This window comes from Perna viridis, chromosome 10 (assembly GCF_037379345.1).
Source record: "Perna viridis isolate PV_CMFRI_1.1 ecotype Kerala chromosome 10, ASM3737934v1, whole genome shotgun sequence".
NCBI classification, from domain to species: domain Eukaryota; kingdom Metazoa; phylum Mollusca; class Bivalvia; order Mytilida; family Mytilidae; genus Perna; species Perna viridis.
Window position 1 is genome coordinate 3,731,075 of NC_142454.1, and position 17,606 is coordinate 3,748,680.

General features: G+C 32.6%; 1 protein-coding gene across 1 annotated transcript; it reads left to right on the forward strand.

Annotated features, from left to right (window-relative positions):
• The first annotated feature begins 807 nt into the window (after positions 1-807).
• LOC148604184 (solute carrier family 49 member 4 homolog) lies at positions 808-16,884 on the forward strand. The gene is made up of 13 exons (XM_088551148.1): positions 808-913; positions 3,586-3,991; positions 4,263-4,353; positions 5,244-5,407; positions 7,316-7,370; positions 8,150-8,196; positions 10,273-10,323; positions 10,730-10,859; positions 13,011-13,119; positions 14,016-14,083; positions 14,673-14,791; positions 15,268-15,450; positions 16,591-16,884. Exons 2-13 carry the CDS (start codon positions 3,607-3,609, stop codon positions 16,710-16,712), a joined length of 1,524 nt encoding a protein of 507 aa, XP_088407274.1. The 5' UTR covers positions 808-913; positions 3,586-3,606; the 3' UTR covers positions 16,713-16,884.
• The last annotated feature ends 722 nt before the right edge of the window (positions 16,885-17,606 follow it).

The following is a 17,606-nucleotide window of genomic DNA, read 5'->3' on the forward strand; positions in this document are numbered from 1 at the left end:
GGGGAAGCTTCTTGGACTGCACGAGTCCCAGACTTTCTCGTGCTTCGTTATGTTTTATAAAAAAAGAAGCAACCCCTTGTCCAATTCCTGGCTACAGACAATGCATTGTATTGTTTAGGCTAAGTAAATTTCATCCATCCCTCACCAACAATATGGGGTGGTTCGCAGGATTTTATTTTTAATTTCTTAATCCTTACAAAATGTTTGCTAGCCTAATTTTAGCTATTTGATGTATAGACATGTTCTAAATTCATAGCCACATCTGTTTCAGAGAATTTTCGAAATAACATTATTTTGGTCAACAAGAGTTGAAAGATTTGTATGTTATAAGGCCTAAATACAAGAAACTGACTTAAAAAAAATCCTGATTTTGAAATTCCTGTCCCATTTTTTTTAAAGAATTGTCATTTTTTTAGGGGCGGGAGGGGCTGCAGATCTACTATTTTTTTTTTATTTAGTCTTAATAACAATAAAATATCTGATTTAACTGAATTTTTACTTTTATATGCCCTCCTTTGATATCTATGTATAATTTTCCATTTATTGTTTATCGTAAAGTAAACTGAAAAAAATCTGCCTTATTCCTGAGAAAAAATATTGTAATTCATTTGCTAATGAAAAAAAAAATAGTTTTAAGAAGAGTAGAAAAAAATATTTAGCTACATTGAAAATCCCTGTCCCCCCAGTATAAAAATGGTCGGTGCCTAACTGCTGTATTGTTCTCCGCGTAGAACAGCTTGAGTGTTTTCCGTATGAAAAGTCGTTCACGTCAATCCCGTCAAAGTTTTAAATATTACTCTTACTTTCATTTTAGAAACTTGTCATGTGACATGTAAAAGAATGTAAACAAAGGCGTTATATGTGGTTGTGTTTCATGATAAAAATGATCCTGCATTATTTCTTTTTCTAATAGGTTTGTATACCGAATCAATTTTTTAATGTGTTTTAACTATATTATAGTTTATGTTTGTGGTATTTGTAGCGATACAGGTTTTTGTATGTATTTCAAAGATAAAGGCATACAGGGTACGGGAGTTGACTATATTATAATTACTTTACTTTCATGCTCTTTGTAGGGACAAATTTCTTTTGTAACATGTCCGATGCAGATGCAACGACAGTAGAGGTGGGAACCGAATTCCAAGAGTTCACTGTATTATTGACTAATTGGTTCCAGAAGAAATGTTTCCTCTCATCAGTTCTTGCACAATGGTTCACTTTTGTATGTTGTAATGTATCTGCCCCTTGGAGTCCCTGATTATTCATTAAACATCTATAATGCACATGTATTGGCAATAGAAAGTGGCACCAGACGAGTGAGTCACAAATACCAGAATCTTGTAAGAATTAGTTCTATTCCATCACTGATTTCTGCTTTATTGTCTGTTTTTGTGCAACACACCCAAAAAACTGCAGTTCAGCTTTTTAATCAAGGCTAATATTCAAATAATGAATTACATGTATGCAATAACATACCCCAATTCAATGAATGGGTGTGATACATGTTTAACGGATTCACCTTGTCTTAACCCCTTTTGGGATTTGGCCCTGGAGATACTTTTTTGTTTTGACCACCACCAGTGAAGTGAACGAGTGAACATTTTTTTTTATTACATGCATTTTGAACATTGTTCCATGATGACATTTGATGCAGAATTTTTCATGAAAAATTTGGTTGTAAAAGTAATAATTATTATAATGAAGACATTTATTCAGAATATCAGACATTTTGTAATGTCCATGATAGTTTTTGATAAAAACATTTCAACATTGGGTCAAAGCCAAAATTTGTTGCCTTTGCCAAAAGAACTTCAATTGACCAAGTCAAACATAAACAGTACTCGTACACTTTTTCTTGATTTAGATATAGGACTAGAAAATGGCAGCCTTCATTCAAAAATTTATGACAAAAAAGACAATTTCGATATATTCAATATTTATTACTCAAACACATTTTCAATAAACAGTCATGGCATAAAACAATACAAAAACATACAATAGGAGTATAGATGTTCCTATAGTTAATTTTCCATTCCTAGGTGATGATATTCCAGGAACACCCTCCTATGGTATTTACATTTCACAACTAGTCTGGTTTGCTTGTATATTATAATAAAGTATCAGATTTTAATGAATGCAACAAATTCCTCACAGAAAAACTTTTGTACCTGGGATACCAATTTCATAAACTTCTAAAAACATTTATTAAGTTTTCTCACAGTTACAAAAGTTTGATACAAAATTTAATAGCACTTGCAGTTTGTTAATTAAATTGGTGTTGCTCACCCAGTTTTTTTATGGAAATACATATATAGTCTATAAAGCACATTCTTTCAAACAATATCTAATGGATTTATCAACTGCCATTAATAGATTTATTTGTAAAATATACAATTTTCAAATCATTGTCTATTCTTTGAACCTTGTTTTCACAAATACAGATAACCTGCCCCAAATTGCACCCCTTTGCAAAAACTTAAGTCATTTTCAGCTCACCTGGCCCAAAGGGCCATGTGAGCTTTGTCATCACTTGCCATTTGTCAACAAAGGGCAGTCAAAAGTTTTAAGCTGTTAGGTTAAGCCAAATTCTTTCTATTGCCGAAATTATCTATAAGGCCTACAATAGTCTGTAGGGGATCAAAGTTGTTGTATGACTCCTTGTTAGAGTTATATTTCTTGAAAGATGAAAAAATGACATTTTTTTTTTACAGTTTTCAGCAAATATCTTGAAAACTATGATAGATAAAAAAATAACTTTCAATTGCTAAAAAGATCTTTATGGTAAGGCCTACCAAAGTTTTCTTTGATCAAAATTGTTGGACAACTCCTTGTTAATGTTGTTGCCTGTAAGGCAAAAATTTAACCAGGGAAGCGATTAGGGCTCATTGGAGCCTCTTGTTTATAAACAGGACGTAATTTTTACCCTAATTAGAGACCAAACCAAACAAGGAATTACATGCATTTTACTTACTACCTGATTGATGATAATACAAATATATCTAATATGATCCAAAATGTGAAATCCTTATAAAATTTCTACAATATGACAACCATCATACTTTTAATTTTTACAATATACTATTAATTTTTCTGTGAGTTTTCAGACTTACTGCAGATTAATGACTTGACACAGGCTTGTTAAGACTCTACACATTTACATTATCATCAACTTAAAATTTGAATTCTCCACTCTCCACAGTAGAGTCCCTATTTTCCTCAACTGTGGCTCCTCTACATGTAGCTGTGTCTTCATTCAAGTAAAAACAGATAGAGTTGCTTAACTCTTATACTTTTCTGTTATCTTTCTGTACTTTAAAACATTAATATATAAAACTGTAGGTATACACAAGTAACTAAATGTACAAAAAGTGAACTACTGAAAATTTTGGAAATAGTGACTCCACAGTAAATGTTTTAGTTGGACTGTCCCTCCACTGAAATCATCTCCACTGTGGTGTGTGGAGAAATGTTGAAGTAGTCTCTCCTTGTACAAGCCATTAATTGTTCCTTCATGTTTTCCTTGTTCATGTGTTTTTTTTCATTCAGTGTTTATTATGATTTGCAAATCAAATTTTCTTTCCTCAGGAAGGCTCTTAAAGCACAGTAATGGATTCTGACAGACAGCCTCTTTTGCAAGAGAGGTCTCACATAGAGTACAATGCTGTTCACACTGAAATTAATTCAACCGACAATCTCAGAAAGCATACTACCATTAACGATGAACAACCCTTTCCTGATGTAGCTATAGAAAAAGTGGGAGGAGATGATAATGTCACCACCAAACTTTATAAGAGACGTTGGTATATGCTATTTATATTCTCCATGATTGCCTTTGTCCAGGGAGGTATATGGAACACATGGGGTCCTATTGCTGCTGCTAGCGAGGAAGCATTTAACTGGACAGATGCTGACATTGCCTTGTTTGCCAACTGGGGATGTATCTCCTATTTGGTTGCCTGTTTTCCTATGGCTTGGATTATTGATGTTAAAGGTGGTTTTTTATTTGAGATTTCAGCTTTCTTTAGCTTCAGACTTATGCAATAAGAAATACATGTCTGTTAGGACGAAAACAAATGCATGAATTTTTTTTTTCCGTGACACATACAATTGATAACATAACAATGGAAGTGCTCCGCATCATTAGGTTATTTTTTCTTCCATTTTCTGAGGTCATTTAGGGTTTTGGTTCTTTGGGGAAAGTGGGTAAAGTTGTATTTATTAATTAAGAGGTCTTTATTTCCTCAAATTGAATTTTGTTTTAGGAATGCGACCAGCATGTGTTATATCTATGTTCCTAGTGGCAGCAGGGTCAGGGATCAGATGTATTACTGATGACCCAGTTTACATGAAGTGGTAGGTGTACATTTTTGTATACTAAAGAACATGTCTTTGTACGAATCTGGCACAGTAAGTAAAATCTGAAGTATGCATTTTGAAAACCCACTGGTCTGGCAATATATTCTATTACAAAAGATATTGTTATGTTCATTAATAGTCACTTTTAGATCTCAAACACTTAGGAAAGTTAAAAAATGTTCAATTGAATGTAATGTTCGAAAACTGTCAACATTTCCATTGTCCTTTGCATTGAAAATTCTGATATACATGGAAGTCCTACCAAGGTTACCTTGATTCATGTACAAATGATATTGTTTGATGTAGTGAATGTGTCAGAGTGATCAAGGGAACCAAGGTTATAGCGGTAATCAAAAGAATGCGATCCAGGGACAAAGACCAGACATGGAAAACAGACATACACAACAAAGAACATGAAGTAACTAAAATCATACATACAAAGTAACAAAAGCAGATGAGTAACTCGGACTCAACTAAAAACTGGGAGCATGGACCAAGTGCACCGGTAGCGTAAGCGTCCTCTGCTTTTCTAGAAAAGGATTATATTAGGTGCTCTTTTTTAATTATACTTGTAATATTTCCAATATACTCCTATAATTTTATGGCTGCATTATTGTACTGTCCATTACTCTACAATACGACAAAAGCACTTAAAGGAATTTTAATGATATTTTGTACAGAGATTTTGAGGTTCAGCAATATATCAAAAACTATAAATAAATGTTTATCTTAATTAAGAATTACATGTGCTGTCCATCCCTTATTAATAGAAAAAGGCAGATATACTCTACCAAAATTTGTACGAAATCAAAGATATGTACTGAATGTTATAAGGTCAAAATTGAAAAAAAAAACTTAATTTTATTTCGTAAAAAAATGTTTTATAGGACTGCAAATATAGGTCAGTTTCTGAATGGATTAGCAGGACCAGTTGCCATGGGTGGACCTCCTGTGTTGTCAGCACTCTGGTTTCCAGCAAATGAAAGAACTACTGCAACTGCATTGAATATTGTAATTAACCAACTTGGTCTAGGAGTTTCTTTTCTAATAGGTAATTGAAATATTTTTCTATGGAACTTTTGTCCTCCACAAATGTATGTTGGATGGCATGTTGTTTCACTCCAGTCAGTCTGTCAGCAGGGACTTGGAAGGCAAGAGGTCAGGAGCCATTTGCCCTTTCTAGCTGGAAATGGCACCTCTCACCTAAATGAAAATTATACAGTTTCTTAACAAATGGCCCCTTTAAATTATGAATATCTTTGAAAAATTCTGAAAATGGTCCGTTCTCAGAATCTCCTTCCCAACCATGACTGTCATATAATTTTTCCCATGAGAACTCATTAACAATGGCATCAACTGAAATGAAACTTTGGGAAAATTTATATAATCATTGTAGTAAGGTCTTTAATTTTTTTAAAAACTTCCAGTCTTTTTTGTTCGAGGAAATGAAATTAACTTAAAGGGGTGAGTTTTCCCATGTTTGCACACTATAATTAAAAAAATTAACGCTTTCATCAATTAAAATGAAACTAGGCACACTATATACATGTACCCTGAGCAGTAAGCTCCCTTTAATTTAACAGCTCACTGAAAAGTTAATATTTAATTACTGTGTTGCTTAGGTGTCAATTTTATGTGTGATGGCATCATCTGTGTGTTACACACAAAATATGATTCTGGGTCATCCTACATTTATACTTTGATTTTTTTAGCTATAAAAAGTTGTGTTCATGTGAAGTGGGGGCATCTTCTAATCTAGTTATAACTTTGATCTGAAATCTTACATTATGAAAAAAACTTTGTCTTTGTGCTGATGTGACTGCTGATTTACTGATTATGATAATACATGTAGCATGCAAATGCTTTTTAATCACCACTAGTATAGTCAAGCCGCCATGGAAGGTTTAGCACACTGTAAAACTTAGATTTAACCCACCACTTTGGTTGAAGTGCTTGTAACAAGTCAGGACCATTGCCGTACCAGCTGCTCTGCCACTGGTGTAATATCTATTTTGCCAGATTTATTTTGGACTTGATTTTATGAATTGGATTATTTTTCAGTAATTTTGTTGTTACCCTTATTTATATGACCCTTAAAAAATTGGTCATATAATAGTATGGCAGCATTGTCATATGCTTTGTTGTCAATGATAGTCTTTTCTGTATTCAAATCTGTACTTTTGAGAAAACCATACATTCATCTCACACTAAAATCAAACCAATTCAAACCAAATCAACCAAATCAAACCAAATCAACCAAATCAAATCAAATCAAACCAAATCAAACCAATTCAACCAATTCAAACCAAATCAACCAAATCAAACCAAATCAACCAATTCAAACCAAGTCAACCAAATCAAACCAATTCAAACCAAATCAACCAAATCAAACCAAATCAAACCAAATCAAACCAAATCAACCAAATCAAACCAAATTAACCAAATCAAACCAATTCAAACCAAATCAACCAAATCAAACCAAATCAAAAAAAATCAACCAATTCAAACCAAATCAAACCAAATCAACCAAATCAAACCAAATCAAACCAAATCAACCAATTCAAACCAAATCAACCAAATCAAAAACTATAACTCTTGCCAATTTCATGTAACACAATGAAATACTTTTTTTATTTCAAAAGTTCAAGAACTAAATGATAAACTGAGTCCAGTATTGTCATCTAATACCATTACCAAATTAGAAATAAAAGTGAATTTGGTGGGTTTTTGACATGCATGAATCACCTCACTTCAGGAGTTTGTGCCAGAAAGATTATCTACCCTAAAACAATATAACAAGAATAGGTATGGTGAATATGTCAAAAGACAACAACCCCACTGGGATGAAATTGTCACATTTTCTACATTGCACCAGTGGATTTAAACAGATTCTTGACTTACAGTACAACTAAAATAATTATCGTAATTATATTCATTATTTTTTATTTTATATTTCTAGGGCCATATTTTGTACCAGATAAAAATACCACAACTACCTCACCAACGAATAAAAGGTCAGACTTATAATTAAAGCATTGGTTGAATTTTTAAAGATATGAGACCCTTGTGGTTAAAACATTAAAAAAAAATATAAACGCCTTTACAATACTGTGGATAACACAGATATCATATTATACACGACTGTGGAGTACACAGGTGTCAGATTATACACTACTGTGGAATACACAGGTGTCAGATTCTACAAGATTGTTGAATACACAGGTATCATTTATAGAGGATTGTTGAATACACAGGTATCATCTACAGAGGATTGTTGAATACACAGGTGTCAGATTATACATGATCTGATAAGACCTGTTCCACTTAAGTTAGTATGTACATAGGATAACATTAGTCCTTTTTCATATTGATGGAAAAAAGCCATTTTGGCAAGTCTTTAATTGAGACATAACCAATCAACACAGACAACTTGGTCGGTGGTCTCATTAGGGAAACATTTTCGTTTGAAACTTTAAGTAATTTCACTTTGGTAAGTAGCTACGGTAAATGGTTTGAAATAAATCATTTAAAACTATCCAAGTTTTTACGGGAGTTCCAATAAGTCAAATATTTTAATTTGAAGTCTCACTGCTGTCACTTGCTCCAGTTGGAAAGTAATCCAGTCTGTCAGGTTGAAGAGTTACTTCCCTTTCTCAAAATTAAAAAAAAACAAAGTAAAAGTCAGGAATATGAAAGTATGTTCTTTTTTCAACTTGTACATGTAGCTCTAAATAAGCTATAGATTAGCAATGCTTTTGTTGTTAATTATAAACTCTATCAACTATCTTTTCAGTTTTGATATTGTGATAGGTGATATGCAAGAATCTTCTCATTCTAATGGTAAGTGAGTTACAAGTAAAAGTTCAAGTACAGTATAAGAGACATCATATGACTCCTACTTTCCTGGTTAGAAAATATATACATGTATGTTTAAAATTAATACTTGTATATATAAATTATGAAAAAATATGAGGCTACACCAAGCATTTTTGCAACATTAGTGCTGATTTACACATGTACATTAATATTGTATATAATTACTTAAATGCGTGTCCCCTAATTTAGGTAAATAAAATACCTAGGGAATCCTTGGCCACAAAGTAATCTTGGCTAATTTAGATAAGATTATTTCAGGATTTGCCTAGGAGAGGCAGAACTGTTAGTACTCAAATAATAAGATAGACTTGTAGATAATGTTGGCTATGTTGATATAATGCTGAAGTCTTGACCAGCAGGAATATGTGAGATTTCCTATTGTATATTGGTGTGTCAAAAGTTTAAACAATCACTTCCTGACAGCTTCCATAATTTCTGACAAAAGGATTTTGAGCCATTCATGATATAGAGAATCTACATGTTGTGGTGTACTGATGCTCCATCCCAATTTAACACATGTACTCAAAACAGCACAGCTGTGTTGTACACTCTGTATGTTGTATAAGTGATTTCAGGATAATTGTCTGGATCTGCTTTGTTAGCACTTATACTTTACCATGAGAAAGCAAATATTTTTTACCATTTTGGAAATACGGAAGAAAATTTCAATATCCTGTACTTTAGTACAATGTAGTAACATCTATGTACAGCAAAAAAAGTTTCCATAACTATGTATTTCTAAAAGTCAGAATTTGAAGATACCATGTTTGTTACATAAAATATTCTGTATATATACATGTAGTTCGGTCAAGATTACTCCACAATGTCAACTGAAATCTATTGAGAAGAAATGACACTATATATACAACTGACATATGGTTGTGACATATTTAGCTGAACGATGAAGTAACAGTTTGCATGCAAGCTTGGCACCACAAAATTAAAAAAAATACTTAAGTCTGATGATTTTTATTTCCATGGTAACTCCAATCAACATCTTGATAATTTATCGCAAACTGGGGCCTGGACTTACCAATAATCCCTTTTAAGTTATGTTGCACAGGGCCTGGACTTACAAAAAATCCCTTTTAAGTTTTGTGGCACTGGAGCCTAGACTTACCAATAATCCCATTTAAGTTTTGTCATGCTGGGGCCTGGACTTGCCAATAATCTCTTTTAAGTTTTGTGGCACTGGTGCCTAGACTTAACAATAATCCCATTTAAGTTTTGTCATGCTGGGGCCTGGACTTACTAGTAATCCCATTAAAGTTGTGTGGCACTCAGGTCTGGACTTACCAATAATCATTTTTAAGTTTTGTGGTACTGGGGCCTGGACTTACCAGTAATTCCTTTTAATTTTTGTGGCACTTGAGCCTGGACTTACCAATAATTCCATTTAAGTTTTGTGGTGCAGGGGCCTGGACTTACCAATAATCCCATGAAAGTTTTGTGGCGCTGGAGCCTAGATATACCAATAATCCCTTTTACGTTTTGTGGGCACTTGGGTCTGGACTTACCAGTAATCCCTTTTAATTTTTGTGGCACTGGGGCATGGACTTACCAATAATCCCATTTAAGTATTGTGATGCGGGAGCCTGGACTTACCAATAATTCCATTTAAGTTTTGTGGCGCTGGAGCCTAGATATACCAATAATCCCATTTAAGTTTTGCAGTGCTTGAACTTACCAATAATCTCTTGTAAGTTTTGTTATGCTGGGGCCTGGACTTACCAATTATCCCATTAAGTTTTGAGGCACTGGGGCCTGGACTTACCTATAATCCCTTTTATGTTTTGTGGCACTCGGTCTTGGACTTACCAGTAATCCCTTTTAAGTTTTGTGGTGCTGGGGCCTGTACTTACCAATCATTCCTTTTGTGCTTACCAGTGGTCAGCCAGGTGGTGCCATATGGGATGGGTAACATGTCTCTTTAATATTACAATTTTTTCTTTGTGAATTTAAATGAATGCTGTGCGTTGCTGATATACAATTGAACTTGCAATATCTTGCTTGTTTATAGTGATGATTTTTTTTTTTCAGAGACCAGAATAATGAAAGAAAGAAGTGAAATTATGAGATTGATGTATTGGGGTAAGACATGAAACTGTTTTTAGTGTTCTATTTTTATAGGTAACTTTATGATTTCTTTGACATACAAAGGATGGTTTTTTTGTTTTGTTTTCTATGATAAAAATCCTTAAATTTATTGTTGTCTGCTGCTCTTTCAAGCCATATGTCCTATTATGATATAAAACCATAAAACTTTGATAATAATAATAGTTTTTTATATATAATGCTATGAATGTTAATGGAGTCTAGATAAAGTTTGAATTTGAGCTGGATCTGTTGTTCATATATAATGATTTGTAATTTAGTATGTGTCAATGGGTATTATATACCCATTCACCATGGCAGGGTATCATTTAAATAATGACCCATAAGATACCCTACTTTTAAGAAATGGACCACAGATTAAACAAACTTATCGTTATAACAGAATGTGGTGCTGCTGTGCTGTTGTTTCTGTTAATATTGATATACTTTCCAAACAAACCAAAACTGCCACCATCATTATCAGCTATTGAAGAAAGAATGGAGTTCAAGACTGGAGTGAAAAGTCTTGTGAAGTATGTTATAATTCTATGTAAGAACAAGATAGGAGTAAAAAAAATCTTGTGAAGTATGTTATAATACTATGTAAAACATAACAAAAAGAAAGTTGAAATACTGGCTAAGTACTTTTATTCACAGATATCAACTTTAGCAGGTCAAGAATTCTGACGCACTTAAGAATGTAATGCCTCTTAGATCAAAATAAAGGTGCAAAACAATAGACTATGTTCATGTGTTATTTAATGACCAGGCAGTTCAATTACCACTACTAAAGCTTTATTGACAGATTCAGTCGCTTCAATTACTATAGTCCACTACTAAAGATGTATTGACAGATGCTAACGTGTAAATATAGAATCTACAATGATAATGAGTTGATTATGGAATTTCTCACACCGAGTGAAATAAATTTTATAGTTTTGATCGCAAGGCTTGCCAAGCTATTCAGACTATATAATTTATTTCACGAATGTGAGAAATTCATAATCAACAAGCTTTGAGTGTAGATTCTGTTTCTCTAATGCCCTAAAAATGTCAAAAATACAAAAAAATGAAAAGCGCTCGAAACATTATGATTCCTATTTGTAGGAAACATGTTGACGTCACACGAATGCAAACATTCCAAACAAAAGAAACCAGACGATTTCAAAGGTTTTTTTTTTCACTTCAAATATTCCCGAGTCCCTTCATAATTCTTATATAAGGTAAGAAAACACTAAAATTATCTCATCTAACTGAAATATAACTACAATGGCAATCAAGGCGATTCAAGATGGAATCCAAGACAATCTATTTCTAAGCCAATCGAACTCTGAGAACAAAAAAGTCACTAGTGATGAGAACATTTTTTTTCCACACAGGTCAAGTGGTGTGAAAATTGAAGCAAAATTAGAGAAATTATAATACAACTCTTATAAGTTTTCCGGTTATGGTTTACTTCCAATTCCATTTTATTCGAAAACATTTTGGATTTATACTGTATTCAAGACTTAGTATCACTTGGTTAACTAAATATGTACTGGCAGTCAATCGGTTCATGGAAATATATACTTTATGCAGTACTTTTAATATTCTATGTCAAAAAGAAAGGAATAATGAAAGTTGTTAGGATAAGATTTTAATTGAAATTGTTGCCTACAAATTATATTAAAACATGAGAGAACAATTTATTATTATTGATTGATTGATTGTTGGGGTTTAACGCCCGAGCAGCAATATTTCAGCTATATTCAGGCGATGACATATTCAGATATCTGATTGACTTGATTGGTAGGTCATTCTGGGTCATACATGTACATGTATCCAATGTCCTTATATAGTAGAACAATCATTGTTTTATGTTTCTTTAGATTTTGTTTCAAAATTCTCTCTAGTTTTCAATGTGATTTAACAAAAAACGAATTTGTGATTTCTCCAGTCTAAGAATTGCACAAAATTGGTACTTCATGAACAAAAGTTCTTCAGTATCCATGTCTTTAAAACTTATGTTTGGTGTACAAATTCAATCAATATACTGTTAAAATGCAGTTAATAATGGTTTCACTGTTTATATAATTTTTATCTATGGATGACAGGATTTTGCTAGCATTTACTTAGAAAATTAGCATTTAAAGAACTACAACAGATTTGTAGCTATTCATTCTTCCTCAGTAGTACAGCTCTGCCTTAAAACCAAGCAGAAGCTTATAGTGATGTATGCATTTCTGAATCCCAATTTTTTTGTTTGGCAATCCTTCAGTAGGCCTCATAGAAAAAATTCTTCAGTAGGCCTCATAGAAACTGTATTCAACCATAAGAGTGCAAATGAAAGTTGGTAACTGGAATGTGGTTATGTTCTATTACAGAAGATCACAGGAAAATTTCCTCCTAGAATTTTCACTCTTTAACTGGTCAAAAGATATTTCACGATATATAGCAGATCCAAGAAAAATGATCACAGAAAGAGTTGTTTTAGGAAGTTTCAAATGTATGTGAGCAGCTTCAGATATGATGAATTACCCCTGATTTTTAGACAGACCCATACTTACTCAAAATATTCCTATAGTATCAAAAGTCAAATTTTGCCATTGAATAAATATCTGTCCATAAGAATGTCAGTTTTTTGGAAAATGAAACTATTTTCTTTTTTCTACCTACATACCTTAGTTTTTTTTTTTGTTTTTCAGAAATATAAAGTTCTGGTTGATAGGTTTGACCTATGGTGTATCATTAGGTGTGTATGCCTGCTGGCAGAGTATACTGGATGTAATCCTCAAACCACATAAAATTTCTGAGGTAAACAGGCAATGAATCAATCATCTCTTGTAAATAATGTTTAAAATAATATCAAATTGTTGTTATTAAAAATAAAGTTAAGAATAGTGCTTATGAAAAGATCCATCAATATTTAGTTTCCATACAATTATTTAAGTATAAGTTTTTGAATCTCAATTAAATTATACCACAAGGTGCAATTCTTCAAAGAGAATGCTGCAGTTGATTTTTGAGGGTTATGACTTGAAAAGAATGAGATGCCAAAGAGGATCCAGGGTCAATAAATTGAGTATTAATTGCTCAGTTTGTACCATAAGGTGCCATACCACAAAAGGGCAGGCCGCAAGACTGGCATTCATTTTGGGGATTGTGACTAACCATTTATGAATAATGGGCTAAGAATGGGCCACTTTTATTCTGGTCAAATTCTTCTCCTTTGTCAAATTTTAAATAACAATCAAAATTCAGAGCTGTTCCAAATATGAATGATGTGTACTTTTATTTGCCAAAGCTGTTTAGGGTTTGACCTCTGTGGGCATATCAAGCTGTATCATGCAAGGTATTTTATTTACAAATAGAATCAGTTGTTTTTCTAAAACTGGAGAGTTGTATTGAAGTACAGTCATAGATCTGTAGCACATGAAAATATTTCTCATTTATTGTAAACTAAGTAGAACTTTCCAGAAACCTTAATTAAACTGTAAACACCTGGCAGCAATTTTAATAACTACAGTACCTTTTTTGTTAGTTTTTTTTGTTTTTTGAGTTATAGTATCTAATAATTAAGAACTAAAAGAATAGTGGGTATAGTATGTGTTTATTTTGTGCAGCAGTTCCAAAGATAAAATTGACATTATTTATTTTATACTCTGAAGTTACCCTTTATGACTTGCTGGCACTGTTTTTTATGATTTCAGGAAGAGTCAGGATGGTTAGGGTTTTACTCTTTATTAGCAGCTTGTGTTATATCATTGGTTGTAGCTAAGTAAGTAGTAAATTGTTTTATTACTAAAGTTCTCCATACGTAAAATGTAGCATATGACTAGCAGACACTTCAAAAAATAATTGAAGTCCAAGGTTAATAGATTTGTAATATTTCCTTGAAGGACAAAGAAGTAACACTATATCTCCAATGGTGGATCTAGGCTAGGCATGTTGGGCACTCCTGTTTTTCAGAAAAAAATTTGTTGACTTGAAAAAAAAAATTTCTGAAGAATGATGGTGCTTGCCTTCTCTTTGGTCAATCAGTGTGCCCATTTGTTCTTCAATTCATCTATCCACCCTTGATCTCCAGAGTACTCTTATTGTGGCATTAAAATTAAACTTATATTTTTGTTTTTGTGTGAGGGCCTCAGGGAAGATTAGTTGTAAACTAACTGTGTAACCCTCTTGAAATAAAGTATTATTATTATTATAGTCCATCTGCTTGAAATGATGACTAATCATTGTGATGCAACATAAATAATAATGACAGATACCTTTACATAAGCGTTTGAACTTAAAATAGACACTTGTTTTTGGTAATTGTGCATACTTACTCATGCTTTCTTTTTAATATGACTTGTATATTTCAGGTTTGCTGATATTTTTACAAAACATATACGTCTATTTCTACTGTTTTTGTACATTGGAGCAGCAGGATCACTAGTCTGGTTTACTTTTCTTATACAGGGAACCATTCCTAACTCAAAACGTTAGTACTTATAAATCTACAAGTTTATATGTTATACATCAGTCTAACTGTAAGTTTGTCCAACACCCCTTCAATGTCCTTTTGTACAAATGTCTTACAAGAGCTTCAAGACGAAATCAGCAACAAAAGATTGGTGTAACAGTAGCTGTAAACACATTGATTTCCATTTTTTGCTCATGAAGGGTTAAAATTATGATCTGTCAATTTAAAGGTTTTGTATGAATCATACTATTCTATAACATAGATTGATCAAAGGGGAAGGGACCCATGGGAGTCTGTCCCCCCTTACTTTTAAAAAAAAATGTTGGGTTATGAAGAAAAATTGGCAATCACTTGAGTTGCTCCCCCTTTTGGAATTTCTGCATCCACCACTGTCTAAAGTAACAAAAGAATATTTTAATTCTCATATATAAATTGTTATGTATGATGTATGACTGAAACATAACCATTAAGGAATGATTTGGATTTACTTTCAGCCCAGTTGTATGCTTCAATTATCCTTTTCTGTATGTTACTGGGCTCCACATCACCATTATATTTTGAGATGGCATGTGAAGTGACATATCCTGTTGCCGAGGGCATCACAAATCTAGTCTTAACTCTACTGAACAATATTGGAGGCTTAGTCTTTCTACTTGTACAGATGGTACCAAATATAGGTAAGTATTGCTATATGAATTACCAGTAAAGGGTATCAATTACCAGTATAGGGTATGTAAGTGTTGTCATGTTATTCAGTGATTTCACAAGAATGAGTCTTGATCTACTATTCAAATTATGGGATTTGTCATTTATGGAGGGTTAAGTGAAGTATTGAAAATTGAAAACAATACATCTTTAAGTGTAAAAATACTGACAAAAATGACAAATTTCAAATCTGTATGATAGAACTGTTATGAAAAGCAATTAATGGAAGATTGAGAATTGTAATACAGCATTTAGAGTTGTTTATGAAAAGTGCAATAATGGTTTGCAAAAAATCAAGAACGGCAGTATATCAGCATTTTTTCTATTACTTATTACTGCATAGATAGCAATGAATTAATACATGTTCCCTGGGTAATTGATTTGGGTAATTCAAATGTGAAATAAATTCCGTAATTAAATTTTTCCCTCCAAAAGTCATATTTGGAGTCACCAATATGATGTGGAATATCAGTGCACTGATCACAAAATTTAAAATTTATATAAAAATAGCAATAAGTTATTGAGAAAATCTATAAATAGGTTAATCAATGGGTTATCATAAATAACAAAATGTTGTTACTACTGACAAGGATGCTTGAAGTATTGATTCGTACACAGCAGTGGTGGATCTAGGGGGTGCAGGTGGTTGGCACCCTTGCTTTTATTTGAAAAATTAGTCATTTTCATGTGTAAAAATGGACAAAAAAATAGTAAACAGTGTCCTAGCAACCCCCTTTTTCTGAGGAACTCAGACTGGCACCCCCATTTTCAAAGTGCCTGGATCCACCCCTTCACAGAAAAATTTCCACACAATCATTAAATAATTTAGGCCTTCTTCAGCACTCATTAAATATTTTGGTTTTTCAGAAACAAACAAGAGTTAGAGTTCTGCACTACATTGTACTCACATTTAATATAAAACATCACATTTTACTAATATTTAGTATAAAACATCACATTTTACCGACATTTAATATAAAACATCACATTTTACTGACATATTATACAAAACATCACATTTTAAAATTTCAGATAAGTGTACGATTCTGTTAATAAAACTAGTAGGTATGACAGTAACACTGTAAATCAATATAATACTTGATTTTCTACAGGTACATCTTGGGAGAACTGGGCCCTTATAGGAGCAGTGGTATCCTGTATCCCTGTTCTAGCATTCCTCAAAGAACGTTATAACCGACTGGAAATTGATGAAACTGTGATTAAAGTTGAATAACTTTGTATAAGGTTGTACTGTTTTAATGATGAGATTAGATAGGTTACTTTGTTATTGATCGTCACTAAATCAATGTCTAATACAGGAAATTAAATGATGTCAATTGTATATTTTGTCCTGCTCTTCTTTTAATTTATACATTCATGATAATTAAAGAAGTTTTTATTTCCAAGTGACTTATATATCCAATAGGCCAGTTATGATAATGTTCATTCATTTCCTGTAATATTTGACATATGTCACTGTACTATAATAAACAAAGTATTTATTTACTTAATGACTTAAAATATCCATCAGCTCTAAATTCTGTTCAGATAAAAAATACTGCATTAAATATCTCACAAAGCTTTCGTAGCATCCGAAACACTCTGTGACATATTTTCCATTTTTTTTTCGAATCAAGTGTTGGTATGACTTCTGTAAACTTATTATAATATCTGTATGTTGAAATGATCCAACTTTTGGTTGCTTTTTGACAGTCCAGTATGTTTTTGATCTAAACAGTGAACAGGGAATCTGATAAACTTTTCTTTGAATTCTGTTGAAAAACTATGTGTCTATTTTAGTTCTGGAAAACTCCAAATTCAATAACATGATGTGTATGATGATGAAATTGCTATGTATTTCATATGATTCATGTTTTTTTTTAAATACCTGTCTTAAATCTATTGTAACAATGTAAGGAAACATGTGTGTACTACTGTCAAAGTAATATTATTCATGGGCTACCAATTTTTGTGGTTTTCATGGATAGGCCAAAAATGAAATCTGGTTTCCAACTGAAAGGAGATTCCTATAGATGTGTATTCTGAAAACCTCAAAACCATGATATCATGAAACCACAAACTTGTGTTTCTTCCCTAATCTACAAAAATTGGTTTCCACAAATTAAAG

Bases quoted from the DNA above. Each gene is read 5' to 3' on its own strand.
- LOC148604184 (XM_088551148.1), top strand. From the start codon at position 3,607: ATGGATTCTGACAGACAGCCTCTTTTGCAAGAGAGGTCTCACATAGAG. The intron at 8,197-10,272 runs GTAAGTGAGTTA...TTTTTTTTTCAG, and splicing joins AGAATCTTCTCATTCTAATG to AGACCAGAATAATGAAAGAA. The intron at 14,084-14,672 runs GTAAGTAGTAAA...TGTATATTTCAG, and splicing joins ATATCATTGGTTGTAGCTAA to GTTTGCTGATATTTTTACAA.